At 42.7% G+C, this 27,703-nt stretch overlaps 1 protein-coding gene across 1 annotated transcript in view; it reads left to right on the forward strand.

The window, feature by feature from the left end:
• Positions 1–27,703, forward strand: part of commd10 (COMM domain containing 10) — a 42,601-nt gene that overhangs the window by 1,995 nt on the left and 12,903 nt on the right. The window contains exons 4-5 of the mRNA XM_024415787.1: positions 8,146–8,301; positions 9,730–9,840. Of these exons, the coding sequence (XP_024271555.1) occupies positions 8,146–8,301; positions 9,730–9,840 (267 nt within the window). The remainder of the gene's footprint in view (positions 1–8,145; positions 8,302–9,729; positions 9,841–27,703) is intronic.

Below are 27,703 nucleotides of genomic sequence, written 5' to 3' on the forward strand. Positions count from 1 at the left end.
AATAATTTCATCAATCTACACACAATACCCCATAATGACAAAACAAAAATCATTTTTTTAAAGAAGTTTTTGCAAATGTATTAAAAATAAAAACTGAAATTACATTTACATAAGCATTCAGACCCTTTACTCAGTACTTTTGTTGAAGCACTTTTGGCAGTGATTACAGCCTAGTGTCTTCTTGGGTATGACGCTACAAGCTTGGCACACTTGTATTTGGGGAGTTTCTCCCATTCTTCTCTGTAGATCCTCTCAAGCTCTGTCAGGTTGGATGGAGAGCGTCGCTGCACATCTACACTGCCGGTCAAAAGCTTGGGGTCACTTAGAAATGTCTTTGTTTTTCAAAGAAAATCTATTTTTTTGTCCATTGACTTAACATGAAATTGATCAGAAATACAATGTAGACATTGTTAATGTTGTAAATGACTATTGTAGCTGGAAACGGCTGATTTAAATTTAAAAAATGGAATATCTACATAGGCATACAGAGGCCCATTATCACCAAACATCACTCCTGTGTTCCAATGGCACATTGTTAGCTAGTCCAAGTTTATCATTTTAAAAGGCTAATTGATCATTAGAAAACCCTTTTGCAATTATGTTAGCACAGCTGCAAACTGTTCTTATTAAATAAGCAATACAACTGGCTTTTAGACTAGTTGAATATCTGGAGCTTCAGTATTTGTGAGTTAGATTACAGGCTCAAAATGGCCAGAAACAAAGAACTTTCTTCTGAAACACGTCAGTCTATTCTTGTTCTGAGAAATGAAGACTATTCCATGTGAGAAATAGCCTAGAAACTGAAGATCTCGTACAACGCCGTTTAAAATTCCCTTCACAGAACAGCGCAAACTGGCTCTAACCAGAATAGAAAGAGTGGGCGGCCCCGGTGCACAACTGAGCAGGAGGACAAGTACATTAGAATGTCTAGTTTGAGAAACAGATGCCTCACAAGTCCTTAACTGGCAGCTTCATTAAATAGTATCCGCAAAACACCAGTCTCAATGTCAACCGTGAAGAGGCGACTACGGGATGCTGGCCTTCTAGGCAGAGTTCCTCTGTCCAGCGTCTGTGTTCTTTTACCCATCTTAATCTTTTCTTTTTATTGACCAGTCTGAGAGATGGCATTTTCTTCAGGATGCTGGCCTTCTAGGCAGAGTTGCAAAGAAAATGCCATAGTGGCCAATAAAAATAAAATATTAAGATGGGCAAAAGAACAGACGCTGGACAGAGGAACTCTGCCTAGAAGGCCAGCATCCCATAGTCGCTTTTTCATTGTTAACGTTGTGACTGGTGTTTTGCGGATACTATTTAATGAATCTGCCGGACAGCTCTCTTCAGAGCTCTGACTGGGCTCAAGGACATTCAGAGACTTTTCCCGAAGCCACTCCTGTGTTGTCCTGGCTGTTTGCTTAGGGTCGTTGTCCTGTTGGAAGGTGAACCTTTGCCCCAGTCTGAGGTCCTGCGCCTTCTGCAGCAGGAGTCTCCCAGTGGCTTCTGTCTGGCCACTCTACCATAAAGCCCTGATTGGTGGAGTGCTGCATAGATGGTTGTCTTTCTGGAAGGTTCTCCCATCTCCACAGAGGAACTCTGGAGCTCTGTCAGAGTTACCATAGAGTTCTTGGTCACGTCCCTGACCAAGTCTCTTCTCCCCTAATTTCTCAGTTTTGCCGGGCGGCCAGCTCTATGACGAGTCTTGGTGGTTCCAAATTTCTTCCATTTAAGAATGATGGAGGCCACTGTGTTCTTGGACCTTCAATGCTGCAGATTGTTTTTGGTAACCTTGCCCAGATCTGTGCCTTGACACAATCCTGTCTCGGAGCTCTATGGACAATTCCTTCGACCTCATAGCTTGGTTTTTGCTCTGACATGCACTTCAACTGTGGGACCTTATGAAGACACTTGTGTACCTTTCCAAATCATGTCTAAATCAATTGAGTGGACTCCCATCAAGTTGTAGAAACATCTCAAGGATGATCAATGGAAAGAGGATGCACCTGAGCTCAATTTCGGTTCTTATAGCAAAGGGTCTGAATACTTATGTAAATAAGGTATTTCTGTTTTTTATGTTTAATACATTTGCAAAAAAAAATCATATTTCTGTCATTTTGGGGTATTGTGTTTAGATTGTTTTAATAGTTTTTTTCCTCGTCAATTTAAATAATTTAATGAATATAGAATTACGCTGTAACGTAACAAAATATGGAAAAGGGTAAGGGGTCTGAATACTTTCCGAATGGACTGTATACTTTAGAATCAAATATATTAAATTCATTGTTGCCCAGTTAACCTACCATTTCCAGTCTAGAATGTAGTGTACTGTTGCCCAGTTTGAAGCTGATTTGAGAATTTTTAGGTGTCACATACAGAGCAATTTTAAAAAGGATGTATGACGTTTTCACTGTGCTCAAGTATCCAGAGTATGCACACAGTAACCCTTCTATGATGCTATTGGTGATGATGATTGTCATAAAATAATTAAGCCTGAAAGAGAACATGCTTTGTTATATTTCTTTTTTAACCTTTTATTTAACTAGGCAAGTCAGTTAAGAACAAATTCTTATTTACAATGACGGCCTACCGGGGAACAGTGGGTTAACTGCCTTGTTCAGGGGAAGAAGGACAGATTTTTATCTTGTCAGCTCGGGGATTCAATCCAGCAACCTTTTGGTTACTGGCCCAAACCTCTAACCACTAGGCTGCCTGCCGCCCCATAACAGTGTATTCACACAAACGCCAGCTGCCAGCCAAATAGCTGACTACTAACAATCTACAGAAGCATTGACTTTCATCAATGCAATTCACCAAGAATTCTGCAGGAAACTTCACCTGATGGTAGGTTTCTCCACTGAGTAATATGAGTTTAGGTGTCGTGTAGAATTGGTATAACATCTTAATGGTATGGCCACATACTGTACATGTCCCTTTTTTCCTCAGTAAAGCTTGGTTGGATGCTCAGTAGAGGTCTTCTACCACTCCAGTGTTTAATTGCTATATTGTAATTACTTCGCCACCATGGCCTATTTATTACCTTAACTCCCTTATCTTACCTCATTTGCACTCACTGTATATCAAATATTTTTGTTTTCTTTTGTACTACTGTATTATTGACTGTATGTTTTGTATATTATATGTGTAACTCTGTGTTGTTGTTTGTGTCAAAATGCTATGCTTTATCTTGGCCAGGTCGCAGTTGCAAATGAGAACTTTTTCTCTACTAGCCTACCTGGTTAAATAAAAGTGATATTGAATTAAAAATGTAGACCTCGATTTAGCGTCTAAACATGTATTAAGCGACGGTGAATAAAAAGAAAGTGCCTCGAGTCCTATTACAGATCGTCTATCACTATTACAGATCGTCTATCTCTCTTACAGATCGTCTATCACTATTACAGATAGTCTATCACTATTACAGATCGTCTATTTCTCTTACAGATCGTCTATCACTATTACAGATCGTCTATCACTATTACAGATCGTCTATCACTATTGCAGATCGTCTATCTCTATTACAGGTCGTCTATCGCTATTACAGATCGTCTATCGCTATTACAGATCGTCTATCGCTATTGCAGATCGTCTATCGCTATTGCAGATCGGCTATCACTATTGCAGATCGTCTATCGCTATTGCAGATCGGCTATCACTATTGCAGATCGTCTATCGCTATTGCTGATCGTCTATCGCTATTGCAGATCGTCTATCGCTATTGCAGATCGTCTATCGCTATTGCAGATCGTCTATCGCTATTGCAGATCGTCTATCACTATTGCAGATCGTCTATCTCTATGCAGGCTGTCTATCACTATTACAGATCGTCTACCTCTATGCAGGCTGTCTATCACTATTACAGATCGTCTATCACTATTGCAGATCGTCTATAACTATTACAGAACGTCTATAGCTGTTACAGATTGTCTATCACTATTACAGATCGTCTATCACTATTACAGATCGTCTATCACTATTACAGGTCGTCTATCTCTATTACAGGTCGTCTATCTCTATTACAGATCGTCTATCGCTATTGCAGATCGTCTATCTCTATTACAGATCGTCTATCACTATTACAGATCGTCTATAGCTGTTACAGATTGTCTATCACTATTGCTGATCGTCTATCACTATTGCAGATCGTCTATCACTATTACAGATTGTCTATCTCTATGCAGGCTGTCTATCACTATTGCAGATCGTCTATCTCTATTACAGATCGTCTATCACTATTACAGATCGTCTATCTCTATGCAGGCTGTCTATCAATATTACAGATCGTCTATCTCTATTACAGATCGTCTATCACTATTGCTGATCGTCTATCACTATTGCTGATCGTCTATCACTATTGCTGATCGTCTATCACTATTGCAGATTGTCTATCTCTATGCAGGCTGTCTATCACTATTGCAGATCGTCTATCTCTATTACAGATCGTCTATCACTATTACAGATCGTCTATCTCTATGCAGGCTGTCTATCAATATTACAGATCGTCTATCTCTATTACAGATCGTCTATCACTATTGCAGATCGTCTATCACTATTGCAGATCGTCTATCACTATTACAGATCGTCTATTGTTATTGCAGATCGTCTATCGCTATTGCAGATCGTCTATCACTATTGCAGCTCGTCTATCACTATTGCAGATCGTCTACCTCTATGCAGGCTGTCTATCACTATTACAGATCGTCTATCACTATTACAGATCGTCTATCACTATTACAGATCGTCATTCTTCATCAAACCATTTGTCATTATTGTTAATTTTCTTCGGTTTTCTATTTGAGATTTTTAGATTTGATAGGGAAGCTGAGAGGTCAAATATACTGTTAAGATTTTCTACTGCCAAGTTTACACCTTCACTATTACAGTGGAACGTTTTACCCAGGAAATTGTCTAAAAGGGATTGAATTTGTTGTTGCCTAATTGTTTTTTGGTAGGTTTCCAAACTGCATTCCTTCCATCTATAGCATTTCTTAATGTTACTCAGTTCCTTTGGCTTTGATGCCTCATGATTGAGTATTGCTCTGTTTAAGTAGACTGTGATTTTGCTGTGGTCTGATAGGGGTGTCAGTGGGCTGACTGTGAACGCTCTGAGAGACTCTGGGTTGAGGTCAGTGATAAAGTAGTCTACAGTACTACTGCCAAGAGATGAGCTATAGGTGTACCTACCATAGGAGTCCCCTCGAAGCCTACCGTTGACTATGTACATACCCAGCGTGCGACAGAGCTGCAGGAGTTGTGACCTGTTTTTGTTGGTTATGTTGTCATAGTTGTGCCTAGGGGGGCATATGTGGGAGGGAATGCTGTCACCTCCAGGCAGGTGTTTGTCCCCCTGTGTGCTGAGGGTGTCAGGTTCTTGTCCGGTTCTGGCATTTAGGTCGCCACAGACTAGTACATGTCCTTGGGCCTGGAAATGATTGATTTCCCCCTCCAGGATGGAGAAGCTGTCTTCATTAAAATATGGGGATTCTAGTGGGGGGATATAGGTAGCACACAGGAGGACATTTTTCTCTGTTAGGATAATTTCTTTTTGAATTTCTAGCCAAATGTAGAATGTTCCTGTTTTGATTAATTTAATGGAGTGAGTTAGGTCTGCTCTATACCAAATTAGCATACCCCCTGAGTCCCTTCCCTGTTTCACACCTGGTAGTTTGGTGGATGGGACTACCAGCTCTCTGTAACCTAGAGGGCAACCAGTGGGTCCATCTCCTCTATACCAGGTTTCTTGCAGGATGACAATGTCTGTATTACCGATTTCTTTGGTGAAGTCCGGGTTTCTGCTCTTTAGGCCAAAGGCAGATGACCTCAGGCCTTGGATATTCCAGGATAATATAGTGAAGGCTTTTTGTTCCATAGAGTGTCCAATGTTGTTGGTCGTGTTTTGGCCTCAGGCCAGTAAGTGTGAGCAGAGCCTGCTGAGCATCTGGTACATGCCATTGGCTTGGGCGAGTGTGAGAGTGGGGGTTGGGACTGTTTGCCCGCTCACTACCTGGGCGTATGTGTGGCTTCCATGTTGAGGCCCTCTTTGCGGGGGTGGGTGCATGGGGTGGGCAGGAGTGGCATAGGTCTGATCTGAGGGGGCCTAAATGGAGTGTGGGCATGGTTGACGTGGGGGGTGTTGATTGGTTGGGGTGGGGGTGTGGATGTGTCTGGGTGTACTGTGGTCTGGATGTAATTCCTCTTGGTGTGGGTCCTCAGGGGGGTCCTGCAGATCTGGGAGGGTGTCTCGCTGGTCTGTGGTCTGGGGTGTCTATTGATCTGTTGCTCCTGTGTGAAGTGTTGGGGATACGTTTGAGAGCGATGTCCTTTAGAGTTCGGGCAAAGGTGGGCACTGCTGCCTTGTAGAGGTGGACCTGGTCATAGAGGCTGTTCAAGTCCAGGGTGGAGTGGTGGGCCAGGAAAACGTTTGGTTTTGAGGCACAGTCACGGGAAATACTTGCATTTACCCGCTGTATTGTGGCGGGGTGGAAGTCTTTTCGTGGTAGCAGGGTGGAGATAACCACTTGTGCGTTGGGGAAAGTAGAAGAAGCCTTTTCAATCACTCCCTTCAGTGCTGTGGCCACTCTTTCCTGCTGTGCTCTCAGGTCGTTTGTGCCTGTGTGTATTATTATGTGGCTGGGTGAGCCTTGTTTGGCCTCAGACAGAAGGTCTAGGGCGCGCTGGGTGTTTGGACACCAGAGTTTAGACACACTGTGTTTGGGAAAAAGTTTTTTTCTTCTATATATTTCCCATTTGAGTCCATAAGTAGTACAATCTGTGTCTTGTGTTTGTCCTCAGTGGGTGTGGGGGGGTTGTCAGAAGGGCTATCAGGGTGGCTGACAGGGGGGGTGCTCAGAGGGGGTGAGAGCCTCTGGGCTTGGGGTTCTTCATTTGTCTGTTGTGCTGTGATGTCGACTCTATGGTCAGGGTCTGGTGTGGACTGTTCTGCTGTGGTGTCGAGACTTTTGTTGGGTGCTGAGGTGGGCTGTTCTGCTGGCTTCTCTGTGGGGGTGGCCACCTCTCTAGTGGGTTGTTCTCTGTCACACGCCGTCACTATTACAGATCGCCTATCACTATTACAGATCGTCTATCGCTATTGCAGATCGTCTAGCACTATTGCAGATCGTCTATCACTATTACAGATTGTCTATCTCTATGCAGGCTGTCTATCACTATTACAGATAGACGATCTGTAATAGTGATAGACGATCTGTAATAGTGATAGACGATCTGTAATAGTGATAGACAGCCTGCATAGAGGTAGACGATCTGCAATAGGGATAGACGAGCTGCAATAGTAATAGACGATCTGTAATAGTAATAGACGATCTGTAATAGCGATAGACGATCTGTAATAGTGATAGACGATCTGTAATAGAGATAGACGATCTGTAATATTGATAGACAGCCTGCATAGAGATAGACGATCTGTAATAGTGATCGTCTATCTCTATTACAGATCGTCTATCACTATTGCAGATCGTCCATCACGATTACAGATCGTCTATCTGTAATAGTGATAGACAGCCTGCATAGAGATAGACAATCTGTAATAGTGATAGACGATCTCTATGCAGGCTGTCTATCACTATTACAGATAGATGCAGGATCTGTACAGATCGTGATGGATCGTCTATCTACAGCAATAGTGATATTACAGATCGATTCTGTATCCCTATTGCAGAGAGATGTCTATCACTATTACAGTCTATCACTATTACGATCACTATTACTATGCTATTACAGATCGTCTATGACTGTTACAGATCGTCTATGACTGTTACAGGTCGTCTAACTGTTACAGATCGTCTATGCTATTACAGATCGTCTATCACTATTACAGATCGTCTATCACTATTACAGGTCATCTATCTCTATTGCAGGTCGTCTATCTCTATTGCAGATCGTCTATCACTATTACAGATCGCCTATTACTATTACAGATCGCCTATTACTATTGCAGATCGCCTAACACTATTGCAGATCGTCTATCGCTATTACAGATTGTCTATCTCTATGCAGGCTGTCTATCACTATTGCAGATCGTCTATCTCAATGCAGGCTGTCTATCACTATTACAGATCGTATATCACTATTACAGATCGTCTATCTCTATTACAGATCGTATATCACTATTACAGATCGTCTATCTCTATGCAGGCTGTCTATCATAATGTGAAGCCTGCATCCCTGAAGCAGCAGCTGGAGAAGATCCATCTTTCCCCAGAGAAGGCGGAGGCCTTCTGCCAGGCCTGGACCGCTGTCTGCCCAGATGTCGTGGAGAAAGTCAGGCAGAGGATTTTTGCTCCCAAAAAGGTGAGGAGAAACCGTGTCAACGGCAGAGCAATAATTCTGCCCCTGCTATGCTGTTTACTCTTTATTTATATCATACGTACTCAGCGAAATAATGCCATTACTGTAGCTACGAGAAATTACCATCTTGCGTAGTTGCGTCCAGTTACAAATTGCGTCGCTGCACAAGTACGTAGAATGGCTATTTGCGTTATTGCATTGCGTACAACGCAAGGTTTAGGCTTTCCTCTCTCAAGTGGCGAAACAATGAAAGCAGAAAACGTTTGCGCTTTCTTTGTGGCATTAAACCAGTCCAGTTGAGCCAACGTCCCGAGCCACGTTGGCATGGACAGGAAACTGCCAGATCCAACTGATCATTTGAACATAAACGATTATACAAATCTCTGTGTATATTAACACCATAGAATAGAGTCAAACCAGGCAGGTACCATAGTGGTTAGAGCGTTGGGCCAGTAACCAAAAGGTTGCTCGATCGAATCCCCGAGCTGACGAGGTAAAAATCTGTCGTTCTGCCCCTGAACAAGGCAGTTAACCCACTGTTCCCCGGTAGTCCGTCATTGTAAATAAGAATTTGTTCTTAACTGACTTGCCTGGTTTAAAAAAACAATTGCCTGTGATGTTGTCATGATAATCTCATCGACAGCAGTCTTCGGGGGTGTCCTAAGTGGTACCTTATTCCCTATATAGTACACCAGCTATAGTCCACTACTTTTGACAGGGACCATTAGGGAATAGGGTGCCATTTGGGAAGTAATCTTTAGCATTGTCCCCTTTGGGAGGCTCGAGTGGGTGTGATCACACTTGGTGCTGTGCCGTCCTGGGACCACACAGAGAGAGCTCCAGGTTTATTATGCCACTCGGCTTCATTAAACACTTATCTCTCCTCTCAGCACACCTAATCTATTTCACTGCTAAGGCAGATTAATGGAGCATTCTGCCACTTAGCGGTCCCATTGGGCCTCTGCTTTAAAAGTGCTTTCACTGCACCATCCAACTGATCAGGGCCCGGTTTCCCCAAAAGCTTCTTAAGGTTAAGATCATCGTTAGAACCTTCGTTGGGGCATCGTTAAATCAGAGCCGTTTCCCAAAACCATTGTTACTAAAGTTGCACTTAAATGCTTGTTATTTATCGACTGCTTCAGCTAAGTTTGTCGTTAGGTGCTTTCTTGCCCTTCCACATCACTTTATACAAGATCTCCGCTAAACATCGAATCAAGATTTTGAACGATACATCGTTAACACTCGTAAGCCTAAATTCCAGCGCTATCGGGAAAAACCGGCCCAGAATTGTTTCTTAAGATTTCTTAAAGCTAGAATCCTTAATGGGTGAAACTGTCAAGTCCGCTGGAGATATTGCATCAACAATGAAGTTACTGCAAACAACGAACACTATTTAAAATGTTTTTATTGTGGTTTCTGTATGGTTGATAGCTGGAACATGTCGGATGGCAGCTCAACCTTCAGATGGCCAAGTCCACCCAAGCCAAGTTGAAGGATCCACATGCAGTGCTGGAGCTCGGTGTCAGAAATGAGGATTCTGAGGTAAATAGCCTACTTCACACTGTTGAACACACACACACACACACACACACCTTTGTTACCCACTCAAAACAGAGGGGCTGTTTACTTAGCAGATCTCAGGGGATCCATTCAATCTTCAAAATGGATGCTAATTCTGCATGTGTCCCTCTTGACAATGAAGCAGACCTGAAACCAGACAGCAGGGAGCTTGTTAACAATGGCCTCAAGGGCCAGCTTTCCTTTTAGTCCTGTGGGGTCTGTATCTGTACAGTGTCAGTTGACCATTTATGTCCATCAATGGACAGCATTTGCAGATTTTCATCAGAAAATGGGAACCTAATGGTTCCCTTGGTTGTTATGGTAACAACAGGTTTATCAGGTGTTCGTGTTTATGGTGTTAGTATTCTATCCCCAGAGTGCGCTCTCTCTCACACACTCACTCTCTCTCTCTCACACACTCACTCTCTCTCTCTCTCTCTCTCTCTCTCTTTCTCAAAATCAATATAAGGGATTTATTGGCATGGGAAACAAATGTTAACATTGCCAAAGCAAGTGAAATAAACAATTAACAGTAAACATTACAATCTCAGAAGTTCCAAAAGAATAAAGGAATTTCAAATGTCATATGTCTATATACAGTGATGTAACGTTGTACAAAAGGGAAAATAAATAAACGAATATGGGTTGTATTTACCATGGTGTTTGTTCTTCACTGGTTACCCTTGTGGCAACAGGTCACAAATCTTGCTACTGTGATGGCACAATGGTATTTCACCCAGTCGATACAGGAGTTTCTCAAAATTGAATTCTTTGTGAATCTGTGTAATCTGAGGGAAATATGTGTCTCTATGGTCCTATATTAGGCAGGTTAGGGAGTGCAGCTCAGTTTCAACCTCATTTTGTGATCAGAGTGCACATAACCTGTCTTCTCTTGAGAGCCAAGTCTGTCTACGGCGGCCTTTCTCAATAGAAGGGCTATGCTCACTGAGTCTGTACATAGTCAAAGCTTTCCTTAAGTTTGGGTCAGTCACAATGGTCAGGTAGTCTACCACGGTGTACTCTCTTTAGGGCCATATAGCATTCTAGTTTGCTAATTTTTTTGTTAATTTTTTCCAGTGTGTCAAGTAATTATCTTTTCTCATGATTTGTTTGAGTCTAATTGTGATGCTCTGTGGGGTCTGTTTGTGTTTGTGAGTCCCATGACCAGCTTGCTTAGGGGTCTCTTCTCCAGGTTCATCTCTGTAGGTGATGGCTTTGTTATGGAAGGTTTGGTATTGGCTTCCTTTAGGTGGTTGTAGAATTTAACAGCTCTTTTTTGCATTTTGATAATTAGCAGGTATCGGCCTAATTCTGCTCTACATGCATTATTTGGTGTTTTACGTTGTACACAAAGGGATATTTTTTGCAGAATTCTACATGCAGTCTCTTCAATTTGGTGGTTTTCCCATTTTTGGTTGGTGAGTGGACCCCGCACCTCAACAAGGAAGTGCAATGGGTTCTAGAACTGATTCAAGTTTTCTTTACCAGATCCTAATTCGTATGTATTATTTTATGTTCCTTTTGATGGCATAGAAGCCCTTTCTTGCCTTGTCTCTCAGCTCGTTCCTAGCTTTGTGGAAGTTACCTGTGTGGCTGATGTTTAGGCCGAGGTTTGCTAACCCAGGAAGATAACACAGGAAGATCACATCAGTGTATTGAAGAGTTTGTCACACATAGTCTGTGCCTGTATTTAGTTTTCATGCTAGTGAGGGCCGAGAATCCACTTTCACATGGTTGCAAAGGGCATCAGTGTCTTAACAGCAGAATTTACAAAGGCAGGATACTCTGAGCGCAGCCCAATCCAGAAATCTGGCAGAGGCTTTTGATTAAATTCAATTTTCACAGAACTTCTTGTTGCAATTTCTATGAGGCTCTCTTGTTCAGATATTGGTAAGTGGACTGGAGGCAGAGCATTAAAGGGATAACGAATCCAGTTGTTTGTGTCATCCGTTTCGGGCGCACTTGCGCCGAATACAACAAGTAGACCTTACAGTGAAATGCTTACTTACAGGCTCTAACCAATAGTGCAAAAAAAGGTATTAGGTGAACAATAGGTAAGTAAAGAAATAAAAACAACAGTAGAAAGACATTGGAAAAACAGTAGCAAGGCTATAAAAGTAGCGAGGCTATAAAAGTAGCGAGGCTACATACAGACACCGGTTAGTCGGACTGATTGAGGTAGTATGTTCATGTAGATATGGTTAAAGTGACAATGCATATATGATGAACAGAGAGCAGTAGTGTAAAAGAGGAGTTGGCGGGTGGTGGGTGGCGCGACACAATGCAGATAGCCCGGTTAGCCAATGTGTGGGAGCACTGGTTGGTCGGCCCAATTGAGGTAGCATGTACATGAATGTATAGTTAAAGTGACTATGCATATATGATACACAGAGTAGCAGCAGCATAAAAAGAGGGGTTGGGGGGGGCACACAATGCAGATAGTCCGGGTAGCCATTTGATTACCTATTCAGGAGTCTTCTGGCTTGGGGGTAAAAACTGTTGAGAAGCCTTTTTGTCCTAGACTTGGGACTCCGGTACCGCCTGCCATGCGGTAGTAGAGAGAACAGTCTATGATTGGGGTGGCTGGGGTATTTGACCATTTTTAGGGCCTTCCTTTGACACCACCTGGTGTAGAGGTCCTGGATGGCAGGAAGCTTTGCCGTACACACTACCCTCTGTAATGCCTTGCGGTCAGAGGCCGAGCAATTGCCGTACCAGGCAGTGATGCAACAAGCCAGGATGCTCTCGATGGTGCAGCTGTAGAACCTTTTGAGGATCTCAGGACCCATGCCAAATCTTTTTAGTTTCCTGAGGGGGACTAGGCTTTGTCGTGCCCTCTTCACGACTGTCTTGGTGTGTTTGGACTATTCTAGTTTGTTGTTGATGTGAACACCAAGGAACTTGAAGCTCTCAACCTACTCCACTACAGCCCCGTCGATGAGAATGGAGGTGTGCTCGGTCCTCCTTTTCCTGTAGTCCACAATCATCTCCTTAGTATTGGTTACGTTGAGGGATGGGTTGTTATTCTGGCACCCCCCGGCCAGGTCTCTGACCTCCCTATAGGCTGTCTTGTGTTTGTCGGTGATCAGGGACTGTTGTGTCGTCTGCAAACTTAATGATGGTGTTGGAGTCATGCCTGGCCATGCAGTCGTTGGTGAACAGGGAGTACAGGAGGGGACTGAGCAGGCACCCCTGGGGAGCTCCAGTGTTGAGGATCAGCGTGGCACATGTGTTGCTACCTACCCTCACCACCTGGGTCAGGTCAGGAACTCCAAGATCCAGTTGCAGAGGGAAGTGTTTAGTCCCAGGTTCCTTAGCTTAGTGATGGGCTTTGGGGGAACTATGGTGTTGAACACTGAGCTGTAGTCAGTGAATAGCATTCTCATGTAGGTGTTCCTTTTGTCCAGGAGGGAAAGGGTCAGTCAGTCAGCCTCAATTTTGTCCCACAATTTGAATATAGTTGTGTGGAGTTCCTTTTAATCCTAGATTCAGATCATTCAGGTGAGAAAAAACATCACCCAGATAGGCCAGTCATGTGAGAAACTCGTCATCATGCAAGCGGTCAGACAAGTGAAAATTATGGTCTGTAATGAATGCTGCAGTGTACCCAAGTTGCGTCAGGAGCAACTGCTTGCACGCGCCTTACCACTCCGCTGTCTCCCCCTGTCATGGCTTTTGCACCATCAGTACAGATACCAACACATCTTGACCACCGAAGTCCATTTGATGTCACAAAGCTGTCCAGTACTGTCCTGGTTTTCAGAAGAGGATGTCTGCCTTTTAATTGACCCCCCATAAACGTAACGGACATATACCAGGAGCTGTGCCAGGCCTGCCACGTCTGTTGACTCATCCAGCTTTAACGCATAGAATTCACTGGCTTGTATGCGAAGCAGTAATTGTTTCATAACATCTACAGCCGTGTCACTGATGCATCATGAAGCAGTGTTGTTTGATGAAGGCATTGTCTGTATAGGTTGTTTGGCCTTTTCCCCCAGCATTGTCCCACCCATATCCATGGCAGCAGGAAGAATTGTGGCTTCTTTTTCAAATTGGCATGTTTTGTTTCTAAATGTCTGCGCAAGAGTGAAGGCTTCATCGAGCTGAGCGAGTACTTTTGCACATATAACACTGTGGCTGAGGAAAGGCACTACTCCCAATATAGGTGAACCCCAAATTAATGCACTTCTCATCATATTTGTGCCTCTTCTATGGTCCAACATCTGTTGTTCGGTGCTTTCACGGGTAAGGGGGCAGTAGCTCTTCGGCTGCATCAGATTCACAACTGCCAGTGTCCATGCTAGCTGGGCTACCAACAAATGTAGAATTACTGATGCTAACATTGGATGTGCTCGTGGAAGCAGAACAACTTGTGTCGTCAACAGGTGCAGGTGTAGTACTGCTGGTAGTAGCAGTACTACCAGTAGAGCTGGTATGTCTCTATGGACGAGGGCCTTACTAAACTGTTTGAAAATGTGAAGACATTTAAAAATAATAATAATAATCTCTCACTCTCAAACAGTAATATGTGCTTTTCTTTATCTCATGCACACTATAGTGGGAAGATTAAAAAAATGTTCTCTCAATATTTCCTCCCAAGCAAGAAAAACATCAATCAATTTATTTAAATCCACTTACATGGACCCTGTTGGGAATAGATAGCTACAGACCTGAGGCAAGCCAAGCTAATGGGAGGAGCAGCCACAGTTCATCACAATCTGCTGAGAGGCTCTGCCTCTAACACCCAAGAGGGGGCACTGTTGCTCCACAACAATTTCTGGCCTTCCCAGGATCTGCTGTCTACAGAGAGAATGGTTTTCTGATTCAACTTTAAACTGGAGTTCGTGTGTGTGTGTGTGTGTGTGTGTGTGTGTGTGTGTGTGTGTGTGTGTGTGTGTGTGTGTGTGTGTATATATAATATAATGTATTGTTTTCTGTAGATCATCTTGTTTGGCTTCAGAGTTTCACAATATCATTGACAAATATTTTCAATTCAGAAGTTATTCTGCATGCACCTAATAACAAAATAACAACTATCTCTGAAACCATTTCAGTATATCGTGTTCATTGAAAGGAGAAGACTTGATAATACCCAGATAACCTTCCAGGTAGTGTGATATTGGATCTCTGAGAGGGAGGACAGCTGTACATTATTGATTTGGAAGCCAAGCATCGGAGTTAGAGAACTCCCACCTGATCAGTGTCTTGCTTCATCAGCCCAATCCCAGAGGAGAAGCAAGCAAACCTCCAGTAGTGTATAGTATGAAACCTGTCTCCTCTCCTCACCATCCAAGCCAGCCAGGGAGCCGCTGGAGTTACATATCCCTAACACACACACACAAACGCACAAACAACGTCTCTCAGATGTTACTTGAAGTTTGAGATGGTAAAATCCTTCAACAGGCTATGGGCCTCTCTCATCTCTCTGTCCCTCAGCATTAGAGGATTCCATTGCTCACTGCTCTAAATGGACCAGCTTGGGGATTAGCTCATTATACATCGTGTTTGTAGACATAGCTAATTAAAATAAACCTACCAGTTTGCTAATTTAATCTAACCTTCAGTATGAGTCATAGAATGGTTATTCATTTATAGGTCTTTGATCTCATGGTCTAAGGCAGGGACGGGTATTCAACTCTTACCCTACGAGGTCCGGAGCCTGCTGGTTTTCTGTTCTTCCTGATTAATTCATTGCACACACCTTGGTGTCCCTGGTTACAGGGGAACAATGGGGGGGACTGGCTTCAAGGTTGAATTTGAGAGGTCAAAGATATATTATAAACTGGGTTGTTCGAGCCCTGAGTGCTGTTTGGCTGACAGCCATGGTATATCACACCGTATACTACAGGTATGCCAACATTTATTTGTACAGCTCTAATTACGTAGGTAACCAGTTTATAATAGCAATAAGGCACCTCGGGTTTGTGATATATGGCCAATGTACCACAGCTTAGGGTTGTGTCCAGGCACTCCGCGCAGCGTCGTGCTTAAGAACAGCCTTTAGCCGTGGTATATTGGCCATATACCACACCTCATCTGGCCTTATTGCTTAAATAGGTTGAATGTGTATTAAGTTGATTACTACGGAATTGCTTCGATCCAACTGTTAGAATTGTCAGTATATTGACGGTTCTTGCCAAACGTGGCCTTCTCTTCCTCAACATTTTCATCTCCACCTCAAATCTCTTAACTAATCCTGCACCCTACCGCATAGACTAGCGTTTTCTGGCATCCTACTTCGTATAGATAAATAGATTATGCCTAATTGTATTTTCCTGTTCTGTCATTCTGATTTATGCATGAGTGTGCTGTTGTTGGTTGCCATTTCCTTGTAATGCTATTCCCAGCCAGTGAGTGCCCTAACTAATTATATTTCATCAAACCTACTTGTTTTGTATCAAAGCGTCTGACTTGAAAGACTTCTGATTCTAATGTATTTATCCACTGAGGAGCGGTAGCTCTTTGTTGGAATTCTCGCAGTGATACTGTGACCTCATTTACTATCAGCTAGAGAGATAAAGAATGCAATTACACATTACATTTTTACTTCTGAATAGGTGCTGTGATTATCCCTATTCAAAACATCCACGCTCCTCTTCCTCACATGTCTCTGCCACAGACGATCCGCTACAAGTTGAAAACAAAAACTTTCAGGACTTTCTGTCTTCCCCCAAAAACACAGAGCTAACAAGCAGTCTTGGAGTTAAAACTCGTTCCTGTTATTTTACATTTTTATGTCAGGCGATCAATATATCGGATCGCTTTTAAACCAAAATGTTGTCAGCCAGACTGAAATCCCTTCAAACTCCCACCCGTCACATGGCACAATAAAGCCTTGTCTGGGGCTTGTCATCCTCTTCATGGCCCAGGATGCTTTGTGCAGCCATCTTTTGGGCTCTTTTCTCCTTGGTGATTAGTTTTTTTTTCTCCTTTGGGATCCCATTCAGGGTGCCCATTGTTCCGTGATTATCCATTCCTCTGGTGATGTGTTCAGCCCAGTGGCATAATAGTACCCATACAATGATGTCACAGCTTTATTTGCTGCGGGGACCATTGATTCCCCCTTTCCTAATTTTCTATACCCCAATTCTGTGCTTCTTGAAGAGCTTGTTTAGCACACCCACGATACATGTTTGATGCAGACATGAGTGGGGAAGGTGGCAAATCCATCCAAACACATTTAATTCCCATTTGTTTGTCTTGTTTCGTCTCAGATCTTGGTTCTCAAATCTGAGCTAGTTTTGCCCTGTACAACAGTTTCTTCAGCAAAATGGAAATTGCCAGATGACATTGTTTTTCTTTCTGCAATAGCAAAGTGATTTTTAGTTGTTAGCCAATGTTTTTGTTCAAGGTGTTGTTTAAGGTGGTCTGGACTCTCTCTCTGTTAGTACACAGTTACGCGCAAGGTGTTGTTTAAGGTGGTCCGGACTCTCTCTCTGTTAGTACACAGTTACGCGCAAGGTGTTGTTTAAGGTGGTCTGGACTCTCTATCTGTTAGTACACAGTTACGCGCAAGGTGTTGTTTAAGGTGGTCCGGACTCTCTTCTGTTAGTACACAGTTACGCGCAAGGTGTTGTTTAAGGTGGTCCGGACTCTCTCTCTGTTAGTACACAGTTACGCGCAAGGTGTTGTTTAAGGTGGTCCGGACTCTCTCTCTGTTAGTACACAGTTACGCGCAAGGTGTTGTTTAAGGTGGTCCGGACTCTCTCTCTGTTAGTACACAGTTACGCGCAAGGTGTTGTTTAAGGTGGTCCGGACTCTCTCTCTGTTAGTACACAGTTACGCGCAATGTTGTTAAGGTGGTCTGGACTCTCTCTCTGTTAGTACACAGTTACGCGGTGTTGTTTAAGGTGGTGGACTCTCTCTCTGTTAGTACACAGTTACAAGGTGTTGTTTAAGGTGGTCTGGACTCTCTCTCTGTTAGTACACAGTTACGCGCAAGGTGTTGTTTAAGGTGGTCCGGACTCTCTCTCTGTTAGTACACAGTTACGCGCAAGGTGTTGTTTAAGGTGGTCTGGACTCTCTCTCTGTTAGTACACAGTTACGCGCAAGGTGTTGTTTAAGGTGGTCCGGACTCTCTCTCTGTTAGTACACAGTTACGCGCAAGGTGTTGTTTAAGGTGGTCTGGACTCTCTATCTGTTAGTACACAGTTACGCGCAAGGTGTTGTTTAAGGTGGTCTGGACTCTCTCTCTGTTAGTACACAGTTACGCGCAAGGTGTTGTTTAAGGTGGTCTGGACTCTCTATCTGTTAGTACACAGTTACGCGCAAGGTGTTGTTTAAGGTGGTCTGGACTCTCTCTCTGTTAGTACACAGTTACGCGCAAGGTGTTGTTTAAGGTGGTCTGGACTCTCTCTCTGTTAGTACACAGTTACGCGCAAGGTGTTGTTTAAGGTGGTCTGGACTCTCTCTCTGTTAGTACACAGTTACGCGCAAGGTGTTGTTTAAGGTGGTCTGGACTCTCTATCTGTACACGTTTACGTGGATTCTGAGAACTCAAACCAGCCCTGTTGATTGTGGAATGGGAAGGAAAATCAGAACTTTTCATCTCAATGAAGCCTGTGGCATTATGAAGTGAGGTGAAATACCTAGTCTGATTTTTATATTGATATACCAGACCTGTTTTCTTGGATTTTTTTGCTCTGTAGGATTCTCTTGTGTATATAGTTATTTAGCTGTCTGTCTTTGTGCTGCATTCGATGTTGTAAAAACATCTTTGTCCATTATTTCTATATGAGAACACAATGGTTGTGGAAGGGTAGCCATTACAGTATGGTTTTCCTTGCCAGTCCTGGTAGGTACTGTCAACAGCCCTTTAATGACAGACCAGGTTGTTTCCTTATATTTCCTTTTATTTTATCTGACATCATAGAGGATTCTGTTGAAAGGTGCTGCATGTAATACAGGAAAACAACATTTCCATGCATAGTATGTACCGCACTACTTAAAGATCGACATGCCCCAGGTAGGCTACATAATGAATACTATTGCATGGAAATGAAAGGCCTTTTCTCAGGCTGGTTATCAAGAGTATTATGTCTTGAACTGTTACATGTAGCCTCATTTTCTTTGCCCTGTATTTTCCGCTATAGAGAGATGACTATGACAATGCCGCGGTTTTATACAAAAGATAGATAGATAGTTGGTTGACCATTTCACACCATTTATGTCCGGCATCGGGTTGGATTTAGTTGAATAAGCCTAGTGGATTTTGAGAGGGAAGCAGCTGTAGGCGTTTGACCTGGTGGTTGCTTGTTTCCCACAAGCCTACTGTAAAAATGGTCAAGGCTCTCACAGCCGCGGTGTCTGCATACCAGAGGGCTCAAGCTGGCTGCCTAGACAATCACTAGGGTTGCCACACAGAAGAGGCCCTACAGTGGTGAATAGCAGCCATCAGCCTTGCCTCTCCCTCCTCCCTGAGCCAAAGCATACATTCTACTACATGTATACAGTTTCAAAATGGAGTCCATGGTGGGTCCATGTATCCCGGCCCTTGGCATGCCACTGTTTCTGTCATTTAATTGGAGCACATTGTTTCAAGCTTGAGTTGCTCTTGAAAGGGCTGTGGGTTTGGCCCTTGGCACTGCGATAAGTGCATAGTGCCTAGTCCGTAGCAGGCAAAGCTCCCTCTAATCGTTTTGTTATGGCTTATACTTGTCCTGTTTTGTTGCGTGTTCATCTTGGCAGAATTAAATTGTCTATACCATGCTTTCCAACCTGAGCCTCTTGTAGCGAGGCTGGAAGACATCCCCGGAGAAAGATAAGTCAGTGTTGGTTTAACCTATTCCGTTGTGGCAACCATGTGGCAATATCCTCCAATTTGCACTTCCAAAAAAAGAATTGTAGAATATGAGGATTCGGTGAAAGTGTTTTTGAATATCACTCTGCAGCACACTAGCTTCATGTGTTATGTTATTAATGTGCCACTCACAATCTGCAGCCACAATAGATTCTGTGTCAGTCAGCCCTTCATCCACAGTGTGACTTCCCAACAGGCTGAATGAGAGATCTGAAATGGAATGAGTGGAAAGTGTTGAATACTGTTTGTGCCGCGCTATTTCGGCCATTCAGAAGATGAGTCATGACATGTGAATCCATGCATTGGTTAGAAGACCGTCTCTGTCTGTGTCTCTGTCTGCGTCTCTGTCTGCGTCTCTGTCTGCGTCTCTGTCTGCGTCTCTGTCTGCGTCTCTGTCTGTGTGTTTCTGTGTCTCTATTCCTGTCTCTCTCTCTCTCCACAATCACTGGCATCTTCTTTGCTTGCCTGAGCATTATTAGTGATATTCTTCTTGTTAATCGCTGTATGATGCTTACTCGTGCTGAAAGTGTTTTGAGATCTAATGATAGCCGAATGTTCTATACAGAGAGGAGGTGGTGTTAAGACTGTTTTAACTGAGAAAGTCATGGTTTTGCTCCATTATTCCCACGAGTACCAACATTTCTTTGATTTAATTCAGTATTTACCTGGCACTAGACTGTGTCTGTGTGTGTATAACCCTCCTTCTCTCTCTCATATACTGTTAGATATACAGTTGAAGTCGGAAGTTTACCTACACTTAGGTTGGAGTCATTTTAAAACACATTTTTCAACCACCCCACAAATTTCTTGTTAACAAACTATAGTTTTGGCAAGTCGGTTAGGACATCTACTTTGTGCATGATGAGTAATTTTTCCAACAATTATATATATTATACTTATAATTCACTGTATCACAATTCCAGTGGGTCAGAAGTTTACATACACTAAGTTGACTGCGTTTAAACAGCTTGGAAAATTCCAGAAAATGATGTCATGACTTTAGAAGCTTCTGATCGCCTAATTGACATAATTGGAGGTGTACCTGTGGATTTATTTCAAGGCCTACCTTCCAACTCAGTCCTCCATGTGCTCGCCAGAGGTAGCCCTCCATGTGCTCGCCAGAGGTAGCCTGACTGCCATTAGGTACCGAGATGAGATCCCCAGACCCCTTGTGAGACCATATGCTGGTGTGGTTGGCCCTGGGTTCCTCCTACTGCAAGACAATGCTAGACCTCATGTGGCTGGAGTGTGTCAGCAGTTCCTGCAAGAGGAAGGCAGTGATGCTATGGACTGGCCCGCCCGTTCTCCAGACCTGAATCCAATTGAGCACATCTGGGACATCATGTCTCGCTCCATCCACCAACGTGGATGCCACGTTGCACCACAGACTGTCCAGGAGTTGGCGGATGCTTTAGTCCAGGTCTGGGAGGAGATCCCTCAGGAGATCATCCGCCACCTCATCAGGAGCATGCCCAGGTGTTGTAGGGAGGTCATACAGGCACATGGAGGCCACACACACTACTGAGCCTCATTTTGACTTGTTTTAAGGACATTACATCAAAGTTGGATCAGCCTGTAGTGTGGTTTTCCACTTTGATTTTGAGTGTGACTCCAAATCCAGACCTCCATGAGTTGATAAATTTGATTTCCATTGATAATTTTTGTTTGATTTTGTTGTCAGCACATTCAACTATGTAAAGAGAAAAGTATTTAATAAGAATATTTCATTCATTCAGATCTAGGATGTGTTATTTTAGTGTTCCCTTTATTTTTTTGAGCAGTGTATTTGGTGAAGGTGTATGTAAACTTCCGACTTCAACTGTACATACAAAGGTTTGTTTAGTTGTATTCAGTGGTGTGTGGTTGTAGCAGATCCCCATGGGATATCTGGTCAAACCCCACACTCAGGTCTTTAACCCCACACACAATACTTTGTTTAGAGCAACCAGATTAATTATAGATGCAGCATCAGTATGTCACTTTCATACTCCGCTCTCCCCATCAGATTGCTCCATGGGAAATGGAAAGTATTCAAGTTCATTCGAGTTCAATCGAGTTCAGTATTCAAGTTCATTCATTCATGAAAGTATTCAGAACCCTTGACATTTTCCACATTGTGTTACATTGCAGCCTCATTCCAAAATGAATTCATCCCCCCCCCCCCCATCAATCTACACACAATAGTCCATAATGACTTAGCAAAAACAGGTTTTTAGATATTTTGGGAAATATATTAAAAATAAAAAACTATCACATTTAGATAAGTATTCAGACCCTTTGCTCAGCACTTTCTCCCATTCTTTACAGATCCTCTCAAGCTCTGTCAGGTTGGATGGTGAGCGTCGTTGCAAAGCTATTTTCAGGTCTCTCCAGAGCTATTTGATCGGGTTCAAGTCTTGGCTCTGGTTGGGCCATTCAAGGACATTCAGAGAAGCCACTCCTGTGTTGTCTTGGCTGTGTGCTTAGGGTTGTTGTCCTGTTGGAAGGTGAACATTCAGCCCAGTCTGAGGTGCTGAGCGCTCTGGAAAGGTTTTCATCAAGGATCTCTCTGTACTTTACTCCGTTCTTTTTTTCCCTCGATCCTGACTAGTCTCCCGGTCCCTGCCGCTGAGAAACATCCCCACAGCATGATGCTGCCACCTCCATGCTTCACCATAGGGATGGGGCCAGGTTTCTTCCAGATGTGACGCTTGGCATTCAGGCCAAAGAGTTTATATCTTGGTTTCATCAGACCAGAGAATCTTGTTTCTCATGGTCTGAGGTGCACCTTTAGGTGCCTTTTGGCAAACTCCAAGCGGGCTGTCATGTTCCTTTTACTGAGGAGTGCTTTCCATCTGGCCACTTTATGATAAAGGCCAGATTGGTGGAGTGCTACAGAGACTGTTGTCCTTCTGGAGCTCTGTCAGAGTGACAATTGGGTTCTTGGCCACCTCCCTGACCAACGCCCTTCTCCCCCGATTTCTCAGTTTAGCCGGGCGGTCAGCTCTAGAAAGAGTCTTGATGGTTCCAAACTTCTTCCATTTCAGAATGATGGAGGCCACTGTGTTCTTGGGGACCTTCAATGCTACAGATATCTTTTTGGTACCCTTCCCCAGATCTGTGCCTCGACACAATCCTGTCTCTGAGCTCTACGGACAATCCCTTCGACCTCATGGCTTGGCTTTTGCTCTGACATGCACTGTCAACTATGGGATCGGTATAAAGTCAGGTGTGTCCTTTCCAAATCATGTCCAATCAGTTGAATTTACCACAGCTGGACTCTAATCAAGTTGTAGAAACATCTCAAGGATGATGAATGGAAACAAGATGCACCTGAGCTCAATTTTGAGTCTCATAGCAAAGCGTCTGAATACTTATGTAAATAAGGTATTTCTGTTTTAGATTTTTTAAACTGTTTTTGCTTTGTCATTACGGGGTACTGTGGGTGGGTAGATGGGGAAAACATTGAATTAATCAATCATTTTAGAATAAGGCTGAAATGTAACCGTGCGTAGGGGTCTTTCTGAATGCACTGTAAATGTTTTTTATCCCCTTAGGCTATAGCATAAACAATTTTGGCAAGTTTTTGAAGAATACGGTTGCAGCTCTTTTCATGTCTCTCTTCAGGTCTCGTCAGGTTGATTTAAAAACGTGTGTATTTTTATATAACATTAAATGAATGAAAGCATGCCTACATCAGTACAGTACTGTATTGCCTATTAGGAATACTCTGTCTATCCATAGCTATAAACTGATCTCTGCTCCTTGGTCCCTGTGTATCGACTCTCATCATCATCAAACCTGAGTAATGTGGCTTTACAGTGGCACTGAACTTCTGAAAGCATTAACCAATCATTTTTCTGCTGCATTGCGCATTTTCAATGAAACACGGGATGGGTTGGAAAGAACATGTAAGCAATTTACTTACGTTCGCTGACTATATCCTCTGCCATATGTCTCCATCATTGTTCTATTAATAGCTAGACTTCTTATCTGTTGTTGGATCATAAAGGCTGTGTGGACACAATACTTGGAACCCACTCCCTGTTGGAGTTTATCCGCTGGGATCTGCCCGGGCAGAAATGGGGCTTAGAAAAATCAAGCAAGCTCCACGTGATGAGACCAGATGGCTTTATTGCATCAAGGCTTCATCAAAGCAATGCTAAATTCCAATGTAATCTCGGGCATGCTAGATAGCGAAGGTAGTGCAGATAGGTGGTGCGGAGATATGAAACAAAGCTATATGAAAGATGTCATATGTTAAGAGGGGAATCTTTGTTTTAATGTTGTGGCGTCGCTAGTTACTTAACTAAAGACGTGGAGATGTTGTAGTAGAGGGTGAGAATCTCTCCGCAAATATTTGGAGTGACTCCAAATGAACATCTTGCGTTTTGTATCAAACACTTCTAATTTAAACTCTAAAACCTCTAAAATTAATTGAAATAGTGTTTAATAAACATGACTGATCAACTATTTATGCTGTATTTAAGGGGAAAGAGCATTTGGAAATTACACTGTTCAAGCACTGACATTTATACTGGATTCAGACACGTATCTGTAGATGGGATTTGAATCAATAGGACTTAGCTTTGACATAGAAAAAATGAATCGAGCTAGTTTTCTTTTATCTGCTGTCAGGGGTTGTTGGCTGGCTGGGGCCTGCCATACCTTGAATACATTGTGTTTCTTTAAGTTCAGTCAGTTTTGTCAGGTATAAATTATGTATAGGATTTAACCTGAAAGTTAAAACAGCCAAACAATACCTTTTGTGAATTCTAATGAATCATTCAAACATATTATGGGCCTGGGGAACTAGATTGCATGCCCCATAGTCTGCCTGTGTCGTTGTTGTCTTCTCCAGATCCAGGTTCGAGTAAAGCCCATATCAAACAAAGCGTTTTTTGTGTGTGTGTGTGTGTGTGTGTGTGTGTGTGTGTGTGTGTGTGTGTGTGTGTGAACGAGCGTGTACACGCTGGAATTAGAATGCACTCTGGTGAATGTGAGAAAACAACAGACGGGCCATCATGCGTTTCAAATTAGAACATCCAGTCTCTTTTTCTCACGTTTACGTGAAGCAATGCTGGTAAAGTAAGAAAATGGACTGTTTGTGCATTGACATCTGGAATTGTGAAATGTATAGTTAAAAAGTGTTTAAGTTGAGCTGCCAGTACCAATAATACATACGCTTATTTGAAAACAATAACTTTATGCCTGCCTTTGTTGATTTCGAGCACAGGCATATAGCCTTGGCAGGCTACGGCTGAGGAACTCCAGGAACTCCGTTCAAGAGAGAATAATGTTATGTAGAAATAAAGAATTTAGCTAGTCTCGTTCTAAGTGATAGGGTGTATTAGCTACAACTCTCCTGATGTTCCTGAGCCAACATAACAACAGGAGGCAGGGTATGGTGGCTCCCGTAGGACATATGTAAGGTGAGTCAAAAGGAGCGCGCAACAATAATTCACAAGGGCTACATAGCGAACATCACAAACACAAGTATTTATTATCGATGCTCGTGACCGTTAAATTGGCATACGCTACGCAGTGCGATGTGACTTGGCGCGCTCTACTCACACGCAAAGTCTGTGTGGTTCCGGCATAACAGTACACTCACGTTAACCCAGAACCACATTTTGTGCTCTTATTTGTACAATCTTACCTTCCTTTTTTTAAGTGTCAATAAAGTTGTTCGTTCAAAATGCTAGTCCTATACATTTAATACAACAGCCCTCCTCAGTGGTTTTTACAACTGGCTAGCCAAGATATTACATAAGGATGTTTCTGTGTTTGTCCTGTAGATTAATTTGAGGATATATACAGTGGTAGAATACTACCCCTTGTCTTCATTTTAGATACAGGACCTAATCCTATTGTTGGTTCCATACTGTAGTAGGACAAACAGGACCGGCTTGCACCCCCTGAGACCCTGACCTTTAGAGTTGGCGTTATGGACTAGACTCACAAAGGATGACTTAAGCTCAGAGGTGCTGATAAAGCATGACTGCTCACGTTCAAAGCTGAAGACGTTTGTCTTTTTTGTTTTTTGACCATTCAATGGGAATTTGCTAGCTTCATCAATGTGCTGTGCCCTCTTAATTATTCATCCCACATTTGAAGGGAGCTGTTTAAAACCGCTCCTACTGTTGTTCATCTGTTTTAATGGTCTGGGTGAGGGTCCCTCGGTCCATTCTGAATGTCATAAAGAGCAGCAACCGATTTATCATCTGGGGTTTCAGATAACCGCCAAACGTTGTGGGCGGGTGATAGCAAAGTGAATTGCAGTTGACCTGAAAGACTTAACAGACATGCCTACGTTCCTCAGCCCAGACTTTTAACCATTTAAAAATAGTTGTTCTTTAGGTGCAAATTTGGGGTGGCAGGTAGCCTAGTGGTTAGAGCGTTGGTCTAGTAACCAAAAGGTTGCTCAATCGAATCCCCGAGCTGATGAGGTAAAAATCTGTCGTTCTGCCCCTGAACAAGGCAGTTAACCCACTGTTCCCCGGTAGGCCGTCATTGTAAATAAGAATTTGTTTTTAACTGACTTGCCTAGTTAAATAAAATTAATTCAAAAAATTACCTGGCAGCTCTCTACAGACATTGCAGTCATAATTCTAAAGTCAAATTTCTGTAATTATTTTGTGTTATTGACTGTACGTTTTGTTTATCCCATGTGTAACTGTTATTGTTGTCTCACTGCTATGCTTTATCTTGGCCAGGTCGCAGTTGTAAATGAGAACTTGTTCTTAACTGGCCTACCTGGTTAAATAAAGTGTAGGTGAAATAAATCATTAAGAAATGAACTGTTAGTGTCACACTGAGCTTTTTCTGTTCACACTAATGATGTACTCATCCTCAAATCCCTACAGTTAAGAATACTGCATTAATAAAGCAGAACTTGTTCTCCACACCAAGCAGCTCCTAGCTACATATTTGTTCACTGCATATGTTTTCTTTGTTTTTTTGTACAAGTGGTTTTATAAGTAGGTTATGTGTTTGAGAATTCATTTCAACATTGTTTCTACCAACTGGCAAGCAGGCAAGACAAGTATTTGCTATCTTAATTGTTCATTTTTTTATGGGGACTTTGGCTTCTCCATAAACTCTTCGGATTTAAGTACATTTTTCTGCGTGATTGTATTCCACACAGATTGTGCATTTTACAGACAAAACATGCTGTAAGTCGTCTCATCTTCGTTGTTCTATTCAATAGCTTATTAGAACCGTCAAACCACTCTCTTTATGTAGGTGAGTGATATTTCCAAGGATGTGGCCCCAGACAGGATGCTCTAGGCGTACTTCATCCTGCAGGTGATCTATCCTGGGTCTTTGGCCAAGAGTTGGGTTCTGCCTACTCTCTGCACCCCCTCCCTCCCCCCACCCACCCACACACCTCTCTCACCTTGTCATTTGGTTGTGGCTTTGCAAATATAAAGCCTAGCAGGATGGTAGGCTATTTTAATTGGAAAACATGGTGATGGGTTGCTACAAGGCAGTGGAAAAGCATCTCTTGGCAACAACGTGATTACAACCTTGATTGTTATCTTGGTTCAGGTGATAAGACAATATGGGTATGTTGAATGCATCTCGATAGCATTTGAACAATGGACAAAGAATAATCCTGCCTGTGTTGTTGAAGATATGTTTTGCAGTCATGCATCACTTTAACTGGAGTTTCCCTGCTTTAAAAAATATATATATATTTCACCTTTATTTAACCAGGTAGACCAGTTGAGAACAAGTTCTCATTTACAAATGCGACCTGGCCTATGATAAAGCAAAGCAGTGTGACAAAAACAACAGAATTACACATGGAATAATCAAACGTACAGTCAATAACACAATAGAAGAATCTTTATACAGTGTGTGTGCTTTTGTTTTTTCCGTGTCCGATGAATTCCGTCTACTGCACGTACTAGATTTTATAGGGTTCATTAAAAAACATTTAAGTATGAAATAATAAGTCATTGAAAATAGATGAATAGGAGGTTGTGACTGAGCTGGTAAAAAGGAGCATTTTTTTAATACATGTCATAAATGTTTTGAACCCTGCGATCCAGTGTGTTATTC

This window comes from Oncorhynchus tshawytscha, linkage group LG04 (assembly GCF_018296145.1).
Source record: "Oncorhynchus tshawytscha isolate Ot180627B linkage group LG04, Otsh_v2.0, whole genome shotgun sequence".
NCBI lineage: Eukaryota > Metazoa > Chordata > Actinopteri > Salmoniformes > Salmonidae > Oncorhynchus > Oncorhynchus tshawytscha.